General features: G+C 28.8%; 1 protein-coding gene across 1 annotated transcript; it reads right to left on the bottom strand.

Annotated features, from left to right (window-relative positions):
• Positions 1 to 9,271: 9,271 nt before the first annotated feature.
• On the bottom strand, positions 9,272 to 10,026 carry Phum_PHUM484340 (uncharacterized protein; the record flags this gene model as incomplete). Its single annotated transcript, XM_002430427.1, has 2 exons — positions 9,272 to 9,388; positions 9,535 to 10,026. The coding sequence occupies 2 exons, from the start codon at positions 10,024 to 10,026 to the stop codon at positions 9,272 to 9,274; spliced, it is 609 nt and encodes a 202-aa protein (XP_002430472.1).
• Positions 10,027 to 27,622: the final 17,596 nt, after the last annotated feature.

Here is a 27,622-nt window from a genome sequence, read left to right as displayed (position 1 = left end):
ATTTAGTAGAAAGAAAGAAAAAAAAAAAAGAAAATTCTTTTGCTCTCTTTCACCACTTCCCCCACTCTTCTCATTTTTCCCTCAATTTTTTTAAAATTCCGAATAAATTTTTCCGGTAGAAAAATTACAATTTCCGGTTTGTAAAGTTTTTTTTTTTTTCAAATATTTTAAAAAATTATTTCAATCACTTTGAATAATTTAAAAAAAAAAAACTTTTTCATTGATTTTTAATTCGGGTAATGATTTTTCCACGAGAAAAAAAGAAAATCCCCTCCCTTTTTTTTTTCTCCCCATCGTGTTTCTATTCATTTTTTTGAAAAAAGGCGGGAAAAAATCGTTTTTCCTTTTTTTTCATCAACGACGACGACAAACCGAAAAAAAAAAAACAAAAAAAATTCACAACACCCGCAAAATTTTTTACAAATTAATAATAACAATAATAAAAAAAAAAAAAAAATAATAATAATAATATTACTTCCGGGAAAACAAGACGAACACAAACAAAAACAATTAAAATTCTTGGCCCCCCAAAAGAAAAAAAAAAAAATAATTTTTAAACAACAGCAATTCAGTAACGAAAAGAAAAAAAAAATTAAATTAAATTAAATATGACGACAGAAAAACTGAGGAGGGAAGTGGGAGGAACAAAGGGGGGCGGAAATTTTTTTTATTTTCTTTTCCGTTGTTTTAATTACCAAAAAAAAAAAAAAAACGACCCCGCGACAGTTTAAACAAAAAAAAAAAATTAAAATTAAAATTCCAACAGAAACGCAAACGTCGGCCTTAATTTTAAATTACAAAAGTGACGTGACGTCACGACAAAAAAAAAGATTTAAAAAAAAAAAAAACGCGGGAAAAGAAAAAAAAAAATTCGATTCGTTTTATCAGTTTAAAAAAAAAAAACTCGTCGCCGCCATTTTCTTTTCAATTTCAAACCGTGAAAAAAAAATAAAACTTTTTAGATTTGATTATTACTTTTTTTTTTTTTTTTTTCATAGACAGAAAATTAATTAAACAGATAAACTTTTTCTTTGACTTTTAATTAATAATTTTTTTTAATAATAGGAAAAATAATATTATTTCGTCTGCTTTTGACATTGACGTTAAAAAAAAATAAACGGAAAATATTAGTCGAGCAGACGATAATTTAATTTTTAAAGACGCAAACACAAACACAAACACACACAGACAAAAAATATGATATCGAACAAAATCAAAAAATAATTTTCAATAATAATAATAATAATAATAATAGTTTTCCTATATAGTAAGAAGAAAAAATCAAAATGGCCGTACCGCCGCCATGTTGGAAACGAATTATTATTATGATTATGTGATGGCAATGGCGGCGATGGCGGGACAAATGGATAAAGAAAATCGTTATAGGAAATTGCAAAGGAAAATGTCGGAAAAGGCGTTAAAAGCTCAATTGAACCTTAAAGAAAGTTTTAACTCATACCGGAAATGAATGAAAGAACTTTTAAAAAATTCCAATATAACTTTTTAACAAGAGGTCAAGTTATATTGAGAAAAAAAAAGAAACGGAAAAAGAACATTTAAAAAAAAAAAAAAAATGAAATTCTGGAATGAAGAAGAAAAACCGGAAGTAGAAACGGTAAAGGCATAAAAAGAAGAAGAAGAAGTGGAAGAAAAAGGTGTATATTGATGAAAATTGTAATATAACTTGGTGTGGGTGGTGAGAAGAGAAAGAGGAAGTGGTAGAGTTGTAAAAAGAGAGAGAGAGAGAAGTAAAAGTTTAAAACTTATTTTAAAATTACATTCAAATCTAGTTTTTCTTAAACTTGTTGTTGTTGTTAATGCGTGAGAAATTTTGTTTCTTCATCTCTCGTTAATCCTTTTTTTTCTTCCTGTTCTAACCCTTACCCACCCCCTCCCTCTCCCTCCACCTTCGCTTATGTTAACCCGCCATCTTTTACAAATTTCATAAAAAAATAAAAGAAAGAAAATCTTTTACGATTATCGATTATCGATTTTTTTTTAAAATTATTAAATTTTGTCTTTTCTATTTAAAAGAAAAAAAAAAATGAAAAAAAATTTTTAACCGAATCAAAATGAAAAAAAAACTTTCGACTCATCAATTTTTATCCAACTAACCTTTCTCCCCCCTTCCCTCTTCTTTCCCCCCCCCAAAAAGAATAAAAAAAAAAAGAAAAAAGGTTTCTACGTAAACCTTTTCGATTTTAAATCAATCGATTTTTTCGACTGGAAACAAAACATAAAAAACCCGAATTTTTGGGTAAAAGTCGCGATAATAATGATGATGATGATGATGATGATAATGATAACGTTAAAGATAATAATGATAATCATAATAATATTTGTTCTTGTTATTTTAAATTAACAAAAATTAATTTTTTTTCTTCGCGCACACATGATTCTCATCCTCTCTCTCTGTCTCTCTTAACCTCAATTTATTTGTTCCAAAAACGGAAAAGATTAAATGAAATTATTATTATTATTATTATTATTATTATTATTATTATTATTAATATTATTATTATCATCGTCGTAGTCGTCGTCGTCGTAATCGGAAACTTTTAAGTAAAGTTTGAAAAAACTTTTTTTTTTTTTCGCGAAAAGTTGCAAAAAAAAAAAAAGAAGGCTAATAAAAAAAAAGTGCATTAACGAAAATTAAAAATTAATTTTTCCTTTACTTCTCCCCACCGTTTGCCCCGCCGTTAACCCCGCCATTCTTCTCTATCACCTCCCCTTCCCGCCTCTTTCCCGTAAATAAAAAACATTAAAAAATCATTATTATTTTTATCATCATCATTCGATAATAACAGAATTTAAAAAGATAAATAAAAAAAAAATTAAATAAATAAACGTCCGCCATATTGATTATTGTAAACTTTCGTCCGTCGCCACCACCACCACCGCCGCTATTTTTGTTTTCTTTCTCATATCCCCTCATCTTCCCTTTTTCTCGTCAATAAAAAAAAAAAGAAATTAAAGAATCGAACTTTTTTCAACGTATTAAAAAAAATAAAATTAATTTTTTTTCTGGGACGGCGGGGGGCGGGGGCGAGCTTAGAAAAAAATGACGTTAAAATTATTATTATTATTATTATAACGACGGATATAAGTACGATGTTGATGATGTTTTAAAATTAATTTTTTGTTATTTTTCTTTTATTTATTAAAAAAAAAATCTAGTAATTTTTTTTTTTTGTCTGCGCCAAACATTTTTTTTTTAAACTTCTTCTTCTCCCCCTCCCCCTACCTTTTTCTTCCATTTTGTTTGTCCTTTTTTCCTTTTAATCTTTTCCCCTCGAAATAATTTTTCAAGTAAAAAAAAAAAATTATATCGCGTACACACATTTATTAACTTTTTTTTGTAATTTTCCTGTCGTGAGTTGATGACGAAACTATCAATGAATTTTCTCGAAACTTTTCCGGATACGAAATGCAAATAATAATAATGATGATGATGATGAATCAAGGAAATTATTTGCAAATCAACTCAAACCAGTGAATTAAAATTTACGGCGTGTATCACAATCGAATACGTTTTCCGATCGGTTTATTTTTATTTTTTTACGACGTCATATTAAAACCCCCCTTTCCCCTAAAAAAAAAAATGAAAAGAAAATGGCGGACGGACAAAAAAAAAAAAATTAATTATTGAAAAATGTAAGTCGGTTAAAAATTATGTCGTCGCCGAGAATCCCACAATTTAAGTTGCTGTCGTTGATTAATTAAAGCTTTTTCGGTTTTTTTTTTAATATTTATTATTATTATTATTATTTCCATCCCACTTTCGCTCCCATTCATTATTCATTTTTTTCCATCATTTTTTTTTTTCTATCCCTTCTCTTTCTCTCTCTCCGATTTCACTACTTTTAATTTTCTTTTTTTTCCCTTCCCCCCCTTTCCGGGATGATAAACATGAAACTGAAAAAAAAATAATGGAAACTGTTTTCTTTTTTTTTTTTTTATCATTATCATTTTTTTCGTTATATACGCGAGTCTTAGTTTACGTCATCAATTTAATTAAACAGCAATAATAATAATAGGAAAGATTTCATTAAAAAAAAGAGAGAGAGAGAGAGAAACAGTGAAAAACATGGATTTTTTATTATGTTCAACAATCTAAAAGCTTTAAACTATTATTATCATCATCATAGTCGTTTCGAATATACAACGAAATGTTATGTAAACATTTTTCCATAAGTCACGTGACGTAAATTATCGTATACAGTTCGATTATTATTAATGCAAATAAATAATTTTTTTGTTTGTTTTTTAAATAAGTGAAAGACATCACGTTGACACTGAATACATTTTGTTTTTGTCACGATAAAATGATATGTTTAACATTTGTGTTTATACATTAAAATAAATTTTTTTAATTGGAGTAAAAACAGCGAGAGAAACAACAACAACAATAAAAAAACAAACAAACAAACGCAACAAAGTCAACAAAATAATTAAGTAATAAAATGTTTCATTTTATATTCTCACTCCGTCTGAGAAAGAATCAAACCGAAATGTAAAATATACTACGGACTCAGTTTCGGATCGATTCACTTACAGATGATTTTAATCCGTTAAAGAAAGCAGAAGAAAACAAAAAAAAGGAAACAAACAAAACAAACAAGAAATTAAAACGAAACAAAAAAAAAGTTAGTTGTTTGTTGTTGATTTCAAAAATTAATTGACATAAAATTTTCTACTTCGTTTAAATTTCTTATTCGGTGGGTACTCCTACTACTCCTCCTACTTTTACCCTCTCCTCCCCCTTTACCAAGTAAAACTTCTTCTTTCTTCCGGTTTCCTCTCTTCCTTCCCAATCATAAAATTTTCTTCTCATAAAACGTGACGTCAATTTTCCTTTTCGAAAATTCTCTTGTCATCGAATTTCAAATGCAATCGATCACGAGACACCACTTTTCAACTTAAAACGAAAATTCAAAGATTATATTGTAAATTCCAAAACCTTTTGAATTTCATTTCATCATCATCATCATCGTCATCCCTCGGGAATGCTAAATCATTTGGTTCCTTTCCCCCCCCCGGAAATTCTTACAAACGCCACCCAAAACTACCACCGCTACCGATTTTATCGTTTTCGTACCTGAATATTTTCGTCGTCCGAATACAATAAAATTCTCGCGTCTTTCTCCATTATTTTCTTTCTAAATGTTTTTCCTATTATTATTATTATTATCGCTAAACTCATTGATGCTGTGAACTTTTCACGTATACGTCGACAACGTCAGCACCGAATAAAATAACAAAAACTCCCCAAATAATTACAAGAAATTGATGGAAAAATTAAAATAAAAAAAAAAAACAAACAACAACAGGAAAAAGAGTGGGAACGACAACAACAACAACAACCACCTTGTAATTCTATAAGCTTATTTCATTCTTAATTTTAAAAAATTTCCCGCACCTCCCCTAAAAACAAAACCGGAAAATATTGCTTTTCACCTTGTTATAGAAAACAATGTTGGGGTAATTGGAAACGGTTAAAAAATAAATCAGAAATTCTACAGAAAATTAATAATTGTTCCCTTCTTTTCTTTTTTTTCTCTCTCTCTCTTTTTTACAATCTTTATTCACCTTTTTATTTTCCTTCATTTTGTTTCTTCTACCACTTTTTCGTCCGAGAAATTCGTTAGAACCACGTCGCGAAATTAAAAAAATTTTTTTTTTTCGAGTGAGAAAAGGGATTTGATAGCGCAAACACATCGTTTTTCATTTCATCTAAAAATGATCCGTTTTTTTTTTATATCGATCCATTATTTAAGTTACTACGAAAAAGAGAGAGAGAGAGAAATTAAAAAAAAAAGGATAGAAATTGCCCGCGGTTAATCCTTTGAATCGTTAATTGGTATTAATTTTAAACCCCGAAAAGCGAAATCCATTTTTGAACTTAACACTCTGGTCAAATTTTTAAAAACTTTTTTTTCTTTCCCTTTCTTTCCTTTTCCGGTTTTTCCCTGGAACGCTATAAAAAGCTCCCCGTCATCAAAAACCATCGATAAATTTTCGCGCGTAATTATTAAAAAAAATTAAAAATTTTTTATCACATTTTTTCAAAAAAAATTACCTGGAAAAACAAACAAAAGATAAACAGAAAACAAAAAAAAAATAAAAAGCAGAAGATAAATCGAATAAGATAAAAAAGAAAAAAAATTTTTTTAAACGGTTTTTTAACCGATTAAAATGGCAACAACAACAACAGCATGAAAAACGAGCTGTCGATTATTATTATTATTATTATTATCATTATTAACACTCGTAATCATTTTTTTTTCTTTTATGAAAACTTTTATCGAAGGTTAAAATTAAGAAGAAAAAGTTTACAAAAAGTTTTATTTTTTTTTTTTATGTTCAAAGAGTAAGGGAAAATTGCGTTCGTTCGTTCGTGTGCTTGAGCGTGCGTGCGTGAGTGAGCGAACGGGTGAACGGGTGGGTGCGTGCGCGGATGTGGCAAGAAAACAACAAGTTTAAAATATTAAAACTTTTCAAAAAGTTATTTTTTTTGAAAAATAAAAGCCGAATATGAAATTTTCCCACACCTTTCAATGGTTTTTTTTTTTTTTTTTTAAATGCGGGCGAGATGAAAACGATGTAAAAGGGATGTAAAAAAAAAACCTGGAAGGGATATCCTGGAAAGAATAAAAGGGAAGAAAAAAAAAATTCTGAAACGAATACTTTTTTTTTTTCTTTCATTTTTTTAATGGAAACCCGTTTAATTTCTTAGAAGGAGAACTCTTGGTTTACTTTAAAAAAAAAAAAAAAACTCTATAAAACAAGAAAATGGAGAAAAGGGGGAAGGAGAGGGTGGAAGGAAGAGAAAAGGGGGAAAAGAACCTGAAAAAAAAGGGAACCGACAGACTCGAAAAACTTTTCAAAACTTGACACGAAAACTTTAAATTGAAGTCATACATTTTACCATACATTCTATATAAGATCCCTTACCCGTATCCTGTTCCAGAATCCCTTCATCTCCTTCCCTCCCCACCCCGCCGCCACTCTCTCTTAACCTTTTACATTAACCTTTCCATTTTACTTTTCCAGACGAAAATTTCCCTTTACTCATTTTATTCATTTTTCACCCCCCATCGCTTCCACCATTTTCTCTCCCCGCTCTCCCCATACCCCGATCCAGTAACGAAAAAAAAATTAATCGATTCGACACCCGAATAAAATTTTCCAGAGATTTTTCTCCATATATATATGCGTTTTGAAAATATCATTATTATTATTATTATTAACGTTGTGAAAACATTAAAACGTTTTAATTATTTTCGTTCGTAGTTTTCATAAACGACAATTCCCCCCCCCCCCGTTCTTTCCCCCACTCACCTTCTTCTCCAGTCCTTTTTACGTTTTATTCCAAAAACAATTTTCTCTCTTCTCCAGTAACTAAGTTTTATTTTATTTAAGAAATTCTCTCGCGTTTTGTTCTTTCTCCAAAGAAAATTCTATTAGAATTTAAAATGAAAAGAAATCAAACTATATCTACGTTTCTCACGAATGTCATGATAATAATAATAATAATAATAATTTTATTTTAACGACTGGGAAACGGGAGGGAAGAAGGGAAAAAGGAGGAGGGAGTAAAAGAAAAAAAAATGAAATTATAATAAGCAATAATAATGATGACGTGATTTGACGATGATACGGCATTTTAAATTTTAAAAACCCTCCTGGATATGTGTGCGAATATTCGCCTGGATATTTTATTTCCTTAAGAAAAAGGAGAAAAAGATGAAAAGTGAGAGAGAGAGAAAAAGGAAAATGTCCTGGAATGTGTTTTGGAATCATGCAATGGCGAGATTCATTTTTTGAAGAAAATTTTTTTTTTTTTTAATGTTTAACGTTAAAATGTGTGTGTGTACGTAAGATTGACGACGGAGTTTAAAGTTTTCCAAAACTTGTTCCATACGTTCCATAGAATTTAAAATTACTGGAATTTTTGAGGTCGAAAAGTCAAAAAAGAGAGAAAGAAACTGGAGAAAACCATAAAAAGTTACTTTTTTTCTCCATATTTTTAATAATAATAAAAAAATTTCCAATGGAAAAAGCGTCGCCGATGCTGGAGAAAAAATAAAAATAAAAAAAAAATTTTTTTTTCCGCGCGCAAAGAAAAAAAAAAAGTTAAACGCGCCTAAAAAAAAAAAATTTTTTTTTTCTTATTATATATAAGAAAACTATTGAAACTATCAAAACCAGAAAATAATTTTTTTTCGATTCGATCCATTGTTAAAAGCGAAAGAAAAAAAAAAAAAGTTAAAATGACGCCAAATTTCTGTCGTTACGTCCGGCTCCCCCCTACTTTCCCGCCCCGCCCCGTTTGCCACCTCCCCTTTCCTCTCCCATCTCTCCTCCCCCCATATAAAAAAAATAAATTTAACGAAAAAATTCTTTTACAAAAAAAAAAAAAAAAAAAAAAAAAAAAAAAAAAAAAATTTTTTTTTTAAAATCAAACAAAAAAAAAAAAATTATTTTCTAAAATATTTTTTTCCCCCCCCCCCCCCCCCCCAGCAATCAAATAAATTCGTTTCTTTCGCGCAAAAAAAAAATCGATTTGTTGCCTTTAAGATAAATTAAAAAATATTTTTTTTTTTTTTTTTTTTTTTTCTGTTGACATTAAACCAAGTTTCAATGCGTTGTATACAAACGGGGGGGGAGGGGCAGCAACGATACGATTTTTACATTTAAAAATTAATTTTTGAGTATTTAACGGGGGGAGGGGCGGAGTCATATCGTTCTCGATTTTCTTATATCTCCTGACACGTTTTCGACAAAACAAAACCTTTATTGTATACACCGTCAAAAGTCAAATATTTTTTTTTTTTGTTTTTCAAAAAATTAAGAGGAAGTGTGATAGTAAACAAGGGGAAAACGTTAAAACCGCACCATTTTTTCTTTTTTCTTCTGCTTTTTTTCCGTTCTTATTATTTTCACGTAACGATTTTTCATATCATTATTATTATTATTACTACTAATTTTTTTTGTTTTTCTTTTTCCGATAGGAAATATCAAGTTTTAATTAAAAAAAACTTTTTTTTTTTTTTTTTTTTAAATAAAAAAGTTAATAAACAAACAAACAAACAAACAAACGTTGTTTAAATTAATCGAACGAAAAACAAACGTCGGAAAAACGTTTTACAAAAAACCTTGAATTATGATTAAAATCAATTCAATATGGGAAGTTATCAGACGACAGGAAAAAGGAGGGAGGAAATGGAGAGAGGGGGAGAGGGAGAGAAATAAAAATAATATAAAAATCTTACCTGTGTGAGTTCTTTGATGAGCCTTTAGGTGAGAACTTTTTGTATAAACTTTTTTGCATCCCAGGAACTGGCATTTGTGTATCCGCCTTTTTGAATCCGGCGAATGATCGTGCCTGTGACGCGTACTATTACTACTACTACCACCACTACCACCACCACTACTACTATTATTATTATTATTATTATTATTATTTAAACTAGGATTTGTTGTTGATGTCGGGGAAAAATGACCCTGCGTTACTGAAATAAGATGCGTCACGCACGGAGAATTTGTAAGCTGAAGAAAAGCGCGACGAGTTATGAGATTTAAATCTTGACTACTGCTACTGCTACTGCTGTGCTGACCACTTTCAGGGCTGGACGGAGGAGTCAACATCGTCTGTCCTTCCCCGGGTTCGGTTTTAACATTTATGTGTGTCGTTTCGAAAAGATCCTCGTATTCTTCATCTTCGTCGCGATCCGTCGGCTCTTGTTTAACGACTACGGCACAACTAAGGGAAGTGTCCCACGAAATACGACTACACCCGCTGCTTCCCGAACCCATACCACTACTACTAACAACATTATCTACATTTTTATCTTTCAAACGTAATTCGTCCAATTGTAACAATGGATCCACGACTTCGACTTTTGTTACTTCCCAACTCGTTGCCATAACGCCCGGTGGACCTATTATATTCCACGAATCTAATTCCGTCGGTAGTTTTTTGTACGACTGAAGCTTTGGCTCATCTTTTAGGTACCGTTCCATTTCGTAGCATGTCTGAAACAAATAAATCCATAAAAATTATTCCCGATTTACGAAACGCATGAAACAAATATCTCCCGAAAAAAAAAAATTGTTTCGGCGAGACGAATTCGATTCGAAAACTAAAAAAATGCGGGAGAGGGAGAGAGGGGAGGTGGGGATGGGAGGAAGGGGCGGGAGAGCGGGAAATACAAAATGAAATTTAATCACGACTACGCGCTCGTGCAAGCGTTCGTACGTGCGTGCATGCGTTCGCTCGTACGTGCACTCAAATAAATATATATATATATATTTATAAATTTAGTCAAAACACCACCATCGTCATTTATTGCCACCATTAACTATACGTTTCAGTTTCTCTAATGTCCCAAAGGCGTCCCTCTCTCCCTCTCTCCCTCCCTTCCTCCCTAACCTTCGAAACTTTATTTGCGGTTTAATTTTGAACGCGGGAAAACTTTGTGAATCGAAATGGCAATTTTAATGACTGCCAACCAACCAACCAACCAACCAACGAACCAACGAACCCGACAAAATATTTACTAACTAAAATTCATTTGAATTGTTTTCAAACAACCGAAAAATAAATATTAATAATAATAATAATGATAATAATAATAATAATGATAATAATAATAATAATAAATTTGTTTTGGGTATAAAGGAAGGAAAAAAAAAAAATTCAAATAACGAATAATTCGTTTTTTTTTTTTTTTTGAGGGGGGAGTTTCTTTTTTTTTTCTCTCTCTCTCCCCACATTTTCCGTTATTGCTTTTTGCTGTTTTTTTCCTTTTTCTGTTTCCGTCACGTTGTGAGTAAATTGTATTGATAATATGAGTTTTTTTTTTTTTGTTACGGTGACAAATAAAAACATTTTGAAAAGGAAAGTCGATAAAAAAAAAAAAAATTAATTTGACACATTTGCTTTTCTTAAACGTATTTATTATCTTCTTTTAAGGCAAATAAACGACGACGACGAGAATACGATTATTTTTTTTTTTTTTTGGAAAAAAAAATGAAAAAGAAAGATGAGTGAATACAAAAAGAGAGAGAGAGAGAGTGGAGAAATGGAAGGAAGGAAGAAGGAAAGAAAATAAAGAAATGAAACCATTTTTTTTTTGTGTTGCCAAAAGGAAAAGAATTTAAATTTTATTTTTTTTTCTTTTCTTTTCTTTTTCTTCTTTTTTATTTCTCTCTCCCCCCTTCTTTCCTTCTCTTTTCTTTTTTCTATGGAAAAAATATGATGGTGAAAGGCTAAAAAAAAAAAAAAAAAAGATAAAACGCGATCTGAATATCTATCTATCTATCAATTTATTTGAAAAAGGTTACTTTGATTCCAGTCGAACTTTTGACCATAACTAAACTACAATATCTATCTCTTTCTTTTTTTTTAGTTTTCTTTTCAATTCTCTTTTTTTTTCTTTTTCTTCTTCTACCACGTTCAAAAAAAGCAAAAAAAAAAAAAATGAAATCGTGAATGGTTTTGATTCGATTGTTTTGTACGAACGTTTTTATAATATTTCTTCCCCCTTTCCTTTTCCGGTTTCTGTTTAAAAACAAATTTTTCCACACCTCCCTCATCCTCCTTATTCCTCTCTCTCTCTCTCTCTCTCTCTCTCTCTCTCTCTCTCTCTCTCGTTTTAAGGGTGTGTTTGTGCGAGTTTAAAACAAACAATCCTTTTTTTTTTTTTTTGATTAATTACATTTCATCATAAATTCGTCAACCATGTTGTTTTTTTTTTCCAATTCCTTCGATAAAAATTTCGACGAAAAAAAAATTAATCTAAAAATAATTGAACACTTTTTCATGTCACTTTTTTTTTTGTTTTCTGAACAACAATTTAATAATAATAATAATAATAATAATAATAATAATAAAAGAACAAATTCATTAAAAAATTTTGAGTAAAAATTAAATAAAAAAAAAACCTTGTTTTGAGAGCTTAATAATAATAAAATTTTCCGGATTTCGGGTCGGAATTTTAATTTAATTAATAAACACGTATATTATTATTATTATTATTATTATCATTTTCATGTTTAACTTTTTATTTTTTTTCTCTTTTTATCGCATCTTTTTTTCTTTCTCTCTCTCTGTCTCTCTTTGTATAATTAGAATATTTGTTTTTAAAAAAAAAACGATTACGGATTGACAAAAGCATACGAAAGAAACCATTAAATTAAAATTTTTTTTTTTTTAATTTTCCAGAAGCAAACAAACAAACAAACAGACAAACAAAAAAAAACAAATCAATGATTCGTCTGGAGAAATAAAAAAAAAATTATTTTTTTCTTTCGCTCTCTTTCTCTCTGTCATATTAATTTATGAATAATAATAGTAATAATACGGGAAAGACTTTGGAGAGCAAAAAAAAGCGATAAAATAACAGAGGAAAAGAGACAGAGACAGACAGACAAAGAGAGAGATAGAGAGAATAAAACGATAACGAAATAATAATAATAATAATAATAATAAAAAAGACAAAAATTCCAATGGGAAAAATCAAATTTTGCTTTTTTTTTTTTTTTAGATATTAATTTCCACTGAGGTTGTTGTTGTTGTTGTTGTTATATCGACTGACAAGAATCATTTTTCATAGAAAATAAATAAAAAAAAAAGGACAGGAAGAAAATTTCGTGGCAGAAGAAAAATTCATAAATATATATATATATATATATATATATATATATATATATATATATATATATTTATTTATTTTATTATTATTCAATCGATGAAAGAAAATTATTTCGTTTAAATTCTTCGATAATAAAAAATATTTCCAGACTTTTTTATTATTATTATTTTTCTAGTTTTACAAAACAAATTTTAATCGTTTGAGTAGGGAAATTATATCGTCGTGCGATTAGAAAATTTTTAATCGCCGACGATAAAAAAATAAATCAAGACGAAAAAGAAAAAAAAATGGTGGCGAAAAGAGTGAAAATCAAAATTTAAAATCAAAAAATTTTTATAAAATTTTTTTTGGCTGGAAAACAAACGAACGAAATATTAAAAAACAAACAAACAAAAATTAATACACGCTTATAAAAATAATTACGCGTTGATAAAACGTTCCAGTGTTGCCAACCGAACGTAGTAAAAAAAAAAAAAAAAATTTATGTTTTAATCTGGACAAAATCTTTTTGTCAAAAGAAAAAAAAATTTAGAAAAAAACTTAATGAAAGAGAGAGAGAGATTAAAGATTTAGATTTAGATCTTTCTCTCTCTCTTACCTATTATCATTTACCCTTCGTATTATCATCTCTCTCTCTCTCTCTCTCATCTCTCCATTTAAAGTTTAACCCTCATTCGCACGCAATTTTATTTATAATTGCAAACCCTTCGCAATGTATTTCCTTCCTTCCTTCCTTCCTTTCTTTAACTGAGGGTCTATCTTTGCACTTAAATAAATACATAATAAATTTTCGTTAGTTTTCCATAGAATAAAAGAACTACATACGTATACCGAAACCAAGTTAAAAACTAAAGAGAGAGAGATAGAAATAGGGGAGGAAAATTAAACGAGAGAGAAAGAAAATGATAAGTAAGGAGGCAACCAGCCTGGCAGGCACAAAAGGGATGATTCTCTTTTTCTGTCTCTCTCTCTTTCCCTTGTGATTTATAAGAGGGAAAATTTTCAAACGCGTACTTTTCATCTTTCTCTCTATCTCTCTCTTTCTCTATCTCTTCTTCTCTTTTTCATTTCTTCCTTTTCATAATCGGAATTGAAAAGTTGTCGTCGATGACTCTTGTAAAATTTTACTTTCTACTTTTACCGTTAAAACCTTTCGAATTTTACCCCCAAACAATTTCTAATAATTTTATTTAATATTTTAAATAACTACAAAGGCAACAGCAGCAGCAACAGCAACAACGTTTAGCTTCAGCGGTTTTATAATTAATTAAAGACATTGATCGATAACTTAATTAAGGTCGACCACGCAACACAATAAATCAGTTTTCTTTTGTACATACAATGATGGAATGACTGGCCGCTTCAAAGTTCTTTCCTCTTTCTCTCTCCCTCTCTCTTTCTCTCTCTTTTTACTAGTTTTAACGATTTTTACTATGACAGCAGCGACGACGATAACAGGAATAATAATAATAATAAATATTTATTCATTACGAAAATTTTATCGATAATAACAAAAAAAAAAGAATGAAAATATATTTCCGGACCACGACAAGAGAAATCGTGTAAATGACACGACATGAATGATTGATTAGAATGATGCACTACTACTACTACCACTACCACCACCACCACCACTACTAATTTTATCTAATTCCACTTTAATTCTATTTTATTTCCCATAAGAATCCGAAAAATTTTAAATGATGTATAAAAAAAAAAAAAAACCGACAGAGAGAGAAAGAAAACACGAACGAGACAAGGAACAAAAATAAAAAAGATACATTTTAACGTTTAATTCACTTGAACGGAACCGGAAATAACAAAATTTTTAAAGTAAAAAAAAAAAAGAAAAAGAAAAAAAGATTTTTTTCTTTTATTTATTTAACCTTTGTTCTCGATAGCAGGCAATCATATAAAATCGATATTTTCTTTTTTTTTTGTGTGTGTGTTTTCTTTACCTTTTTATTATTTTCCAAAAAAAAAAGAGGAAAAAATAAAAGGAAAAAAGAAGAAAAGAAGAAAAAAAAGAAAAATCAGCAATTTTTCCTTTTTTTACTTTTTTTTTCCACTTGAAATTTTTTTTCTCAACGATATATTTTTTTTTTTTAAAAAAAAAACTGGATTTTAACCTTCAATCAAAATTTTACATGTTTTGAATTGTTTTTCTTAGAGAGAGAGACAGAGAGAGAGGATGCGTAAGAGAGGACGAGAGAGAGAGAAAGAGAGAAAAATGATGAAATTTACGGGTAAACTAATAGTCATTTTGTGTAGCATTGAAATAGAAAACAAATTTCTTCTGCTTGTGTTTCAAACAACTTGTTATCTCCCCTTTAAATTAATTTTTTTCTTTTCTTCTGCTTTTATTTTATCCCTTTCACAAAACAAAAAAAAAACTCGTCGCAAAATTTTTTTTTTTCTTTTTTCTCCAAAAAAAAATTTATGTTTGCCTGGAAAAATTTTCTTATCAACTCCTGGAAAAACAAAAAAAAAATTCAAAGAAACGACGCGCACGCATTCACACACACATCGACGTTTCCATCTCTCTTTTTTTTTGAGGGAGGGGGAAAAGAGTAACGACATCAATTTTCGTTCGAGTTTTAAGGGGAGAAGAAAAAAATTTTAAAAATTTGACGTCAATGTACGGTCCTCTTCTCCCCCCCTACTTTTCCTAAAAAAATTTTTAACGAAAAGTTAAAAAAAAAAAAAAAATGTTGGCACCCGTGACGAAATCCTTCAGGGAATTTTTTACGCTTTTTATCTTTCTAGTGTACCTCCTCCCCTCCCCGCTCCCCTTTTCCTAAACGAAATTAACTTTCTCACATTTGATTATTATTATTATTATTATTAAAACGAAAACAAAAAAAAAACTTCACAATTAAATGTAAACGTAAAATTTAATTAGGATTCGAAACGAATTTTCTGCACTCCTTCCCCTTCTTCTTTCCCTTCATTTTCCACCGATTGAAATTTTATTTCAGAATTTAAAAAAAAAAAACTCAAACCGGAAGTGAAAATTAAAAAAAAAAAAAAAACGGAAAAAACGGAAAAATTGATTTATTAACAAAAAAAAAAAAAAAACTAATAATAATGTCTAGACATTAAACACTTGAATTATTTTAACGTGGAATTTCCCAGTTTTTCCCTTCCTCTTCTCCTCCTTATTCCCCTCCCTCACAACATCGTAATTTCCTCTTCCCATATTCCCGTTTCCTTTTTTTTTTTCTTTCCCTCTCCCACATTATTTTCGTCCATTTAAAAACGTAACGCAAAATGTTTTGTTTGTTTGTTTTTATTTTTCCACATGATTACACATTCATACACGTAAGAATAAATGAAATAAACAAACAAACACAAAATAAAAATTTTGTTACAATAAAAACAAAAAACGATTAAAAGTAAAAATTTTATTTTTTATAAGTTGATAATAATAATAATAATAATAAATAGAAATATTGATTGTTTTTTTTTTGGCACTGCGAAACAAACGCAACAAACAACAACAGCAAATTTTTAAAATGGCAGCTAACCATTGATAGTAATTTTAACGATATTTATAATAAAAGAATTTTTTTTTTTTTTTTCGGGAAAATTGGGTTGAAAATTATAAATAATAATAATAATAGAAAGAGGATGTCATCGAAAAAAGTAGAAAATTTATAATGTGCGTGCATGCGTGCGAGTGTGCGCGGCGTGAGTTTCATTGTTTATTATTATTATTTTTTCGACGTATACATATTAAACATGAAATATTGAAAATATTTCCCTTTCCTCCTCCTCCTCCTCCTCCACAAGGCTTCCTTTTCCCGATTTTTTTTTTTTTTTTTCGAAAATTCCATTGAAAATTTGCCAACGATATACATTTGGTTGGGTGTGTGCGTGCGTGTGCGTGAGTGCGTGCGTGCGAGGCGGAACGTGTGTGAATATTTTTTTTTTTGTAATTTTCGATCTTTTAAAATTTATTCAAGCGTTCAAAAATGGTTTTTTTTATTCCCTCGAACGATATTAAAAAACGTTTTTGTTTGTTTGTTTGTTAAAAAGTTCACGACGGGTGATGCGTTCGAACGGATCGAAATGACCGAAAACAAAAAATGCAAAAAAAAAAAAAAAAATTGAAGAAAAAGAAAAAAATATGCAAAAAGAAATAGAGAGACACAAGGAACAAAAAATTTTTTTTGACGATACAACAACAAACGGTTTTGTTTATTGTTGTTGTCGTTGTTTGTCTTTTTTATTTTATCGCGAACGTTTAAAAACTTTTTCGAATCGTTTCGAATACAACGAAAGGAAAGTTTTAGAAATCGATTCTTTCATTTTAATCAGAGAGAGAGAGAGACACGTGTATTATAATAATAATATGACACGAAATATTTTCCGACATGTTTTCTTCCTTTGTTTTTGTTTTCCTTTGACGTTTTTCCTTTTATTATTCCCACAAGTATATACGACAAAATTTTATAAATTTTTTTTTTTTCCCTCACCAAATTTTTTCCATAACGAAATCAAAACATTTTATTTTTTTAATTTTAATTTGAATTTGTACTCTGCTTTCACTACCTTTTTCGTACATTTTCTATTCTTCATCGTCGTTAATGCCACGACAATTTAACATTACTACCAACATAACAAATTCTAATAATTAAAATAAAAAATTCCGTATTGTTTTTCTTTTCTTTTTGAAAAATACAAGAAAAATATTTTTTTAAAAATTCATAATAAATTATTAAATCAACTTTCGTGGAATTAGAATATTAAATAAATATAAATTCAATAATAATAATGATAATAATAATAATAAATAATTTCTGATTATTTTCTTTAAAATTAATTTTTCATCATTTTTTCTTTTTTTTTTTTTTTAGTAAAAATATTTTTACCGGTTTATTAATTAATTTAAAATTGTCTAATTAATCAATTTTTTTTCCTTCTTTTTTCTCTTCGTTTACCTAAACAATAGAAAGAGAAAAAAAGACAGAGAGAGAGAAAAAGAAAGAGAGAGAAAGAGAGAGGAGAGAGATATCACTCGTCGACGGAATAATAAAACGAACTAAAAAAAAAAAATTCATCTTAAATAAACAAAAATACTCGAATAAATTTTCTCGAATAATTAAAGAATAAATTAATAATAATAATAGTAATAATAATAATAATAATAATAATAATAATAATAATAATAATAATAATAATAATACTAATAAAATGGAAATAACGGAAATTTTTCCAATTATTATTATTATTGTTTAAAAATCAAAAAATCAAAAAAAGAGCACAAGTAAAAAAAATATCATGAATCGGATCCATTTTATTTTTTTCTTTCCGCTCGTTTCTAATAATAAATTATTTAAAGAATGAAAAAATTTTCTTTTCGCGATTATAACTAATAATAATAATAATATTTCATTTTTTCTTCTGCTTTTTCACCCTTCCGCTTCCTGTTCGTTAAAAAAAAAAAAACGAATTAAAAATATAAAAAAAAGAAAAAAATTTACTCAATATCGTTGTTGTTGTTGTTTTTATTATTATTATTATTATTATTATTATTATTATTATTATTTACTTTGAAATTTTAGTTTTTTTAGTTTCTCTCTCTCTCTCTTTTTCACTTTCTCTCTCTTCATTCAATCGTTAAATACGTTTCCTTTTAAATAAAATTTAAAAAATCCACTGGAAAAATTTTTTTGAGACAAAAAAAAAAAAAAACGGATGCGATGAAATTAATGCGTTAAAAAAAGTAATTAATGAAATCTATAAGAAAGACAGAGAGAGAACGAGTGAAGGAGAGAGAGAGAGAGACATAGGAAAATTTCATTGTGTTAAAACAAAGAATCAAATCCGACCCGAGATTAAAGGGGGAAAAAAAAAACATTAATTTACGGAAGAGAGAAAGAGAGAAAGAGAAAAAAGTTCGTGATAACGTTCTAATACAGATAACGTTAAATGTTTTCAGAGTTCTTTTATATAGTAAAAAAAAAAAAGAGAAAGAGAGAGAGAGAAAGAGTGACGGTTTATTGAGAAAAAAAAGAGAAAAAAAACAAAAGGAAAAAAATCAAAGGAACGTAAAATGAATTAAAAGGAAAACTTCGATCAACGTTTTTTTTAAACCTCCTCTCACGTTTTTCGCAATTCTGATAACCCCCCCCACCGGTCCCCTAAATCCTTTTTACGTAAAAAAAAAACATTTCGTACGACGCCATTTTGTTTTGAACTCATTATCATCATCTATTACGTCATCAATCGTAACCGTTACTTTTACCATTCGTCACAATGAGTGAAAAAAAAAATTTTTTTTCCTTTTTTTCCTTTTTTTGGAATCTCCTGAATAAAATGCAAGACAGAGAGCAAGAGAGAGAGAGAGAGAGAGAAAAGCATATTAAGGTCTAAAAAAATTCAAACAGAAAAAAAAAACGTTTCAATATGATCGAAATCCATTTTCTCGAAAGTCCAAAAGGAAAAGAGAGAGAAAAAAAATTTACATACGTAAAATAAAAAGAAAATAAATAGAAAGAGACAAATGAGGGATGTGAGAGCGAGAGGGAGAGGGAGAAAAAGTCTTTCCTTCTCCGAGAAGAAATGGTCGTCGGGAAGTATAAAAAAAACTTGGAAAAGCGTTAGGGAGGAGGAAGTGGGGAGGGGGTAAAGAAGAATCTCAATTTCCAGACGAGTCTTTTAAAAATGGAGCCCGTCGTAAAATAACGAAAGAAATAAAAAAATTTGTCCTATTTTAAAAAAAAAAATTTTTTATTCCCGTTCGAAGAAATAAGAAAAAAAGGAAAGAAAAAAAAAAAAAAGGAAAAAAAAAACATTTTACGATTGAATTAAACCGTGAAGAATTTTTTTTTTCTTCTTCTACAGTTTCCTTTTGTAAATTTATTTTTTTATGTTTCGCTTATGATATCTTCAAACGTCAGCAATTAAATCGGGAAATAAAAACAAAAACCGCATCAGACATTTTTTTTTTTTTTATCCTTCGTCTGCAATTCAATGGAAAATGCAAAGGAAATTTTTTTTTTTCTGCCGCTGTTGCTGTTTTTTTTTTTTTACAATTCTATTTTTTAAGTATGCTCCACAAAAAAAAAAATACGAGAATGACTCATTCGAAATGAAATTAAAATTGCGATAACAATAATGATGATAATAATAAAAATCCGATTTGAACTGATAATAAACGTGGGAGACAAATTCAGTGGTGCTGGAGAATTAAGAGAAATAAACGCGTTGATAACGAAACGTTAAACCATGAAAGAAAGAGAGAGAGAGAGAGAGAAAGAACACAAAAAATTGCATTGAAAAGAGATTAAAGCAGTTTGGACTCGATTATTTTGTTCCAGTCCTGGAAAAAAAAATTTTGGAAACGATAAGAAAAGCAAAGTATATATATAGATGCATCATAAAGTAAAAGATTTAATAAAAATGAAGAGGGGAATTGGAGAGGGGAGAAGGAGGGAGAGATTGATAAATTAATAATAATTTTACATACGACGGATTGTTCGTGATAAACAATGATGACGTCATTTTTTAAAAAATTACTTTTACGACCTTAAACCACTTAAATCGAAATGGGAAATTCAAAACTTTTGTTAAACTCATTTTTTTTTTTTTTTTACTCTCTCTCTCTCTCTCTTTTTCTCTCTTTAATGCAATTCAATTTTTATATATCTGTTATCACCATTATAGTTCCTCAAATAACAAATCTTTCCTCTCCCCCCTCTCTCTTTTTTCAAAATTGATTCAATCGGTCGACGCACAACCTTTTTCCATCATAACCTTTTTTTTTTTAAATGAATCCGCCGCAGTCGATTACGTTAACAAAAGGAAAAAAAAAAAATGGTTTTTATCAAAACCGCCTCCTATTCCTGCCTCCCTACTCCCACCTTCTTATTCTTCCTCCTCCTACTCCTTACTCCTGTCTTCTTATTCCCGCCTCCGAAATATTTACCTCATTTTCAAAACTTTAAATTTTTTTCTTTTTTTTTTTTAAAGGTTGAAAAAGGTTTACAACGACGTCCGTCACTACCACCGCCGCCGCTGAACGAACCTCTTTTTTTGCTGTCGCTAGTATTATTATTATTATTACCATCCAGGGATTTTTTCTTCCTCTTATTCTCGACCATTTTATTTATTTCCGAGTCGGACGATAAAACAAAAAAAAAAATTTTTTATTTAATCTTATGGGAAGTAATGGCGGCGGCGGCGGCGGCGGTGATTGTGGTGATAGTGGGGAGATTTAAAACGAGAACCGAAAACATTTTCAAAATTAAAAATTATGTAAAAAAAAAAATTCAAGGTAGGTTCGATCGTAACAACCAAAACTCCCCGGACCTAAGTAACATATCGGAAATGATCATTATTATCATCATCATTATTATTATTTCTGCGTGACTAAACCGAAAGATGAAAAGTTTCGACTTGTGTCAAACCAAGTTTTACTACTTCTTTGGAATTGTCCAACCGTTAAATTAAACCGATTTATTTGTCTAAAAACGTTTTCAACACCAAAATTTCTTTTCAAATCATTTCTCCTGACGTTAACAACAAACAACAAAAAAAGAAAAAAAATTTTCTAGAATTTTCTTTGCTTACGCGAATCGATTTCATCCGTATAATACGAGTCAAAGAGTGAGAGAGAAAGAGAGAGAGAGAGAGAAAGGAAGAGAGTGAGAAAACCATTGCAAATATTATCAAAGAAAACAAACGTTTATAAAAGAAAACGAAAATACTATTTCCGGTTCGTGAGTAAATCTCTTCATTTCCGGTAAATTTTCTCCCTCCCCTCAGGGATGCTGACCTTGAAAGTTTTATTCGGGTTTTATTCGGAAGTAAAAGCAAAAAAAAAAAAAAAATTCAAACCGTAAAAAAAAAAAAAAAAAAAAAATTAAGGATTTCATTGCAAAAATTTCGATTGACGTTGCAGCAGCAACAGCAGGAATAAACAACAGCAAAATAAATATAATTTGCTACGATTTGAAACGACGACCGTCGTAAATAATCATTATTTTTATTACTCGAAATGCAAATTTTAAAATCGCGGCTACGAAAAAAAAAAATACCTCGAACTTTTTCTTAAATCTTTTTATTTTTATAGACGTCTATAAAATATAGTCGACTCGTTTTCCTTTTTTTTTTTTTCTTCTGCTGCTGCTGCTGACGTCATTTTAAATATAAATAATGAAAAAAGATTTATTTGTAATTAAAAAATAATTTATCAAAATCATTTTTATCCGCCGCGTTTCAAAATTATTACCATTCTTTCTATCATCATCATTATTATTATTATTATTATTATTATTATTATTATTATTATTATTATTATTATTATTATTATTATTATTATTACTATTATTATTATTACCATTTTTCTTCTTATTATTATTATTATTAAATTAACGTATTCACTTCTTTATTCGGCTTTTTTTTTTTTCTACAAAAACAGACGGAAGACATCATTCAATAATAATAATAATAATAAAGGACATTTATTGATAAATTCAAGAGGGAAGAGAGAGGATAGAGAGAGAAGAGAGAAGAAGGAACAGGAAGAGGAGGAAGAAGAAGAAGAAGAAGAAAGAAAAAGTAAAAAAAAATATTACAATTTTCGACATGGAGTGTTAAAAAAAAAAAAAATTTCCTGTTCGTTTTTGCGTTATACCTTTCGGCAATATTTTAACAAAGGAAAAAGAAAAACAAGCCTCTAAGAGAGAGAGAGAGAAAAAGAGAAAGAGTGAAAAAAGAGAATGAAAAAGGAAATGAGTTGAAAAGGAGAAAAATAGAGGATGTACCTTAAAGGCTGAAACTGAGCTCTAATCAAACAACTTTTTGAATATATTAACGTTTAACTTACGACGTTTTTTTTTTTCTCCAGGAAACGAAAGAAGAAGAAGAAGAAGAGGAGAAACGATGAAAAAAAAAAAAACTAAAAAATATAATTACTACGTAAAGGAAAATTGATATCGATAATTAAAATTATCGAACATGTTGAGAAGCAGAAAAAAAAAAAAAAAACGAACGTACGTTCGTTCGTACGTTTTTTTTTTTTTTTTTTTTTTAATTGTCCTCGTAGTAACGTATACTTTCATTAAAAAAAAAAAAAAAAATTTCGTTTTAATATTTTCTTCTGCTTTTTATAATTACACATTGTGTAAACCTTTCCCCTCTCCTCCCCCTTTCATCCCCCACCGTTTTCTCTTTTCCTTATGCCCGCCATCTTGTATTTCACATAATTACACGTTCGAGTTTTTATTTACTTTAGAGTAAAACATTTTTGGCGGTAAAAAAAAAAAAAAAATTAAAATGTTCGGGAAATTTTTTTTTTATTAATTTGACGGATCGAAATTTAATTGGGGGGAGTTTAGAAAAAACCGTAGGAGCTTCCGACCCCCTCCCACATCCTCCCTCGCGATTTCTTTTCTTTTTTTTTGACGACAATGAATGACAGAACAAACAAGGATGAAGAAGGATCATTATACATAATTAATTTATAAAATGATAAAAAAAAAAAAATACTTGCGAATGTACGAGCGCTTTGATAACAAAAAAGAACTTTCTGGAATTTTCCAAAAGAATACAAAATTTGGAAAAAAGTTTGAAGAAAATCATTTTTTTTCTTACCTGAAACGAAAAAAAAAAAAAATTATTATCATTATTACTTTTTCAAACAACAAGGCAATTTATTTAAAAAAAAATTTATCATTATTATTATCATCGTCGTGTTTTATGGAGACTTTTGTCCAGTCGCTTCCAGATTTCAATTCTTACTATAGAACGAACGAAAGAACGAACGTTAAAACTTTTACGTTTCTGAAAGCGACGTCACACTTTTTATCTTATTTTTATTTTTTTCCAGTATAACTTTATTCCAGTTTTATTATTATTATTATTATTATCATTATTATTATTATTATTATTGATAACAATAGCGTTGTAAGTCGTGAAAATCAATGAAGCAATTCCAAAAAAAAAAGAAAAAATTTTAAAAGCGCTCGCAAATATTGAAAGGGAAAATCTTTCGAAAAACAAACAAATTGCTTTTTTCGCCTTTTCAACAAAAAAAAAAAAAAAAAAAAAAAAAAAAGGAAGAAAAGAAAGAAGAGGAAGGAAAATATCCTTGAATTGCAGAAGAATACAAAATTTATAAGAGAAAGAAAGAGAGAGAGAGAGTAAAACCGATGAAAGGAAAAAAGAAAAAAAGAATCGCCATAAAAACGTCGTGGACAGTCTTTGAGTTAACTTTTAACTCATTTCCAACATAAAAAAAATACACGCGCACGCACCTACGCACTCACTCACTCACGCACGCACGCACACATATAAAATGTCGTGACGCGAGAGTTGGAAGACATTTTTTTTTTTTTCCTTCCTTCCTTTGCCATCTTTTTTTTATTCTTTTTTTCTTCCTCCTCACTCGTTCCCCTTTTCCCCATCGCTTTTTTTATGAGATTTTTTTTATTTTTATATAAAAAAAAGAGAGAGAGAGAAAAAAGAAATAAATAAATAATAATAATAATGATAGAAATAAAAATAAAAATAAAAAAAAAATGGGAGAAAACGGAGAATGAGAGAGAAAGAGAGAATGAAAAATTTTTTAATTTTTTCTTTAAGCTTTTCTAGAAAAGTTTTGGAGAAAAGAAAAAATTTCCTGCGGATTCGATCCCGCCCTCAAGAAAACACTTTTCAAAAATTTTTTATGTCGTTTAAATCGTTTCATTTTTCTATTGTTAAATGCCATCCCCTTTTACCACCTCTCCACACCCCCACTCACACCCATTTTACCTTCCCTCAGGGCAATTTAGGGTTTCGTGTGAATTTTTATTATTTACCCTCGCAATATCCATTCATCGATTCCACCCTCAAAAAAAAAAAAAAAAAAAAAAAAAATTTTATTGACTGATACCCCTTCTTTGCGTGAGTACGAATATTGATTTTGAATCGTGGAACTAGACAATGACGGTTGTCAATATCTCTTTCCCAAAAAGAAAAAAAAATGTCTCTTCAACGATAGAAAAATAAAAAAATTTCGACAAGGGAAAAACGAAACAAGTTAATATCCTTCTATTGGATTACGTATAACAGGAGAAAAGAAAAACGGGAAGTAGAAGAAGAAGCAGAAGATAATGATGATGATAATATGATAAGAAGAAGAAAAAAAAAGGAAGTGAAACAAAATGGTTGTCGACTTAAATTAGAGTAGTAAGGAAGAGTTTATTAAAAACTTTAATGAAAAGATTCCAAAAGTTTTTCTCCATAAATTATTATGGAAAAATTAAAATAAGAGGAACGAACGTACGAGCGAACATGTTTTAATACAAAACTTATGCATGTACGAAACGAACGCGTGAACGGTTTTTTGCCATTTTAAAATGCAACAAATTCACTCAACCGTAATTTGTTTGTTAAATTTTAAGTCGGGCAATAAATTAAATAAGGTATCGTTGTTGCACCACCGCCACCACCACCACCACCATTTCGAATATATATGCATACAGGTATGTTTTTCATTTCCTGCTACGGTTAAAAGATCAAAGAAAATTTTAACTTTTGAATTTTCATTCACAACTGAAATATGTCAAAATTTTTTTTTTTGACAACAACAACAACAGCAGCAGAAGCAAACTTTGTTATCAAAAACAACAAACAAACATAAATTTTAAAATTAGTAAAAAGTAATAAAAGCAAAAAAAAAAAACTAAAAACGTAAACGTTCACCATGTCACGTATATCCTACGACAAACAAACAAACAACGATTCGATTATTGCAATTTTTTAATATTAATTAATAATAATAATAATAATAATAATTTTCGATGGATTTCAAATTTTTTTTTTTTAACGTCGAATAAAAACAAACAAAACGAATCCCCCCCCCCTTTGGAATGGAAACAAAACGATAATAATAATAATAATAATAATAATAATAATAATAATAATCCGATAAAATATTTAAAACAATGAAAGAGCGCGCGGACATTAACCGCAGCAAATTACCGATTCTCGAACTCCCCGGGAAAATCGACAAAAAAAAAAAAAATCCAATATTATGAATAAAAATTTTTTTTTTTCGAATAAGAAAAAAAAAAACAATTAATTAAAAACTCCGTAATAAAAACAAACAAAAGATTTTAACGGGTCGAAATGAGGGGGAGTGGGGAGGTGAAGGGGAGGCGGAGGAAAAGAGAGAAAGAGAGAGAGAGAGAGATGAAAACTGAAAAAAGCACACAAAGCACGTGAAAATTTGCTGAGATGAGATTTCAATTTTTTTTTTTATTGGTTTTCATCATCTAATTTTTTTTATTGATTTTAATTAATTAATTAATTAATTAATAATAAAATTTTCAAAGTATTCCTCTCCTTTTTTCCTTTTTTTCTCTCTCTCTCTCCCTCTCTTCCTTCCCCCTTTTTCTCCCTTTCTCCCTCTCCCCGCGTTTTATTTTTTTGAAAACGTTCAAATGCCCACATGGAAAAAATAATCGGTGCGGAGTAAAAAAGAAAAAAAAATCGTGGAAAATTAGGTTTTTACTCTCCTCCCTCTCTATCCTTCCTTTCTACCCTCCTCTTCCTCCTCCTCTTTCCCTCCTTCTCCAGTTATCCTTTCCATTACCCCGAATCTTTTTCAATTCTCTTCCTCTTTCTCTCATTCTCCAAAACGACCCATAATTTTAAATACATTTTTATTAACAAACGTTAGTGACCGCAAAACTCTGATTTTATTCATTCTCCTCCGGTTTTTATTAATATTAATGGCAGTAATAATAATAATAATAATAATAATAATAATAATAATAATAATAATGATAATAATAATGATAATGATAATAATAATAATGGTAATGATAATAAAAGAGTTATTTAAATTTATTCTTTTGTATTTTTTTTTTTATTAAATTTAAATTACGAAAAAAAAAATTTTTTTTTTTTTATTGCACGATAGTATTGAACGTTTTTTATTCCAGAGCCTAATTCATTAATAATAATAATACTAATAATACTAATAAAAATAATAATAATATGAATAATAATACTAATAATAATAATAATAATAATAATAATAATAATAAAGAGTAAAAACTGGAAAGATGGAAGTAAAAACAAAAAAAAAAAAAATTGTTGAAATTCGCCTGAAATTATCATCATCAGTTTCATCATAATTATCATCATCATCATCATCATCATCATCATCATCATCATCATCAACATCATCATCATCATCATCATCAACATCATCATTATTATCATTATTATTTTCCAGACAAAAGATGAGAAACCCTGGAGCGTTTCAAGAGTTAAAAAAAAAAAGAGAGAGAGAGAAAGAGAAAGAGAGAATGAAGCTCTAGAATTAAGAGCACGGGGTCAAAATTTCATATTTTAAAACTTTTTTTTTTTCTCCAGTTTTTCATCCAGATATTTTCCCAGCCTATTCTCTGTAGGCTACGTTGAAATTTTTCATTTACAACCTTTTTTTCTTTTTTTCTTTGTAGAAAATTTTATTAAAAACCTTTTTTTTTCCGGCCCCCTCCCCTCCCCACCCTTTTTTCGTCAAAACGAAATATTTGAAATATTTTAAAGAAAAAATTTTTTTTTTTTTTTTTTTGAAAAATCCCAACGTTAAAAATTATGGTCGCATGAAGATTTTTCCAGGAGAAAAAGAAAAAAAACGACATTTTTTTTCTCCCTCTCTTTCTAACATTCTTTTTTCCTCTCTCTTTCCTTCCCCCCCTCTCTCTCGCTCTGTCTCTCTTTCTCATTTTACATTAACTTAAATTAATTTCGAGGAGAGAGAGAGAGAGACACAAAGTTTTAAAAAGATTAAACAAAAATACTGGAACGAATGCAAAATAATAATAATAATAATAATAATAATAATAATAATAATAATAATAATAATACAAATCACTGGAAAATTTCAAAAGTAATTAGAAAAAATAATAATAATATTAAACGCGATTCGACTGGAATCTTTTTATAATTTCAATTAT

Source organism: Pediculus humanus, genomic scaffold (assembly GCF_000006295.1).
Source record: "Pediculus humanus corporis 1103172108256 genomic scaffold, whole genome shotgun sequence".
Lineage (NCBI taxonomy): Eukaryota > Metazoa > Arthropoda > Insecta > Psocodea > Pediculidae > Pediculus > Pediculus humanus.
Note: the sequence above shows the minus strand (reverse complement) of the source record. Positions and strands in the feature narration are given on the sequence as shown.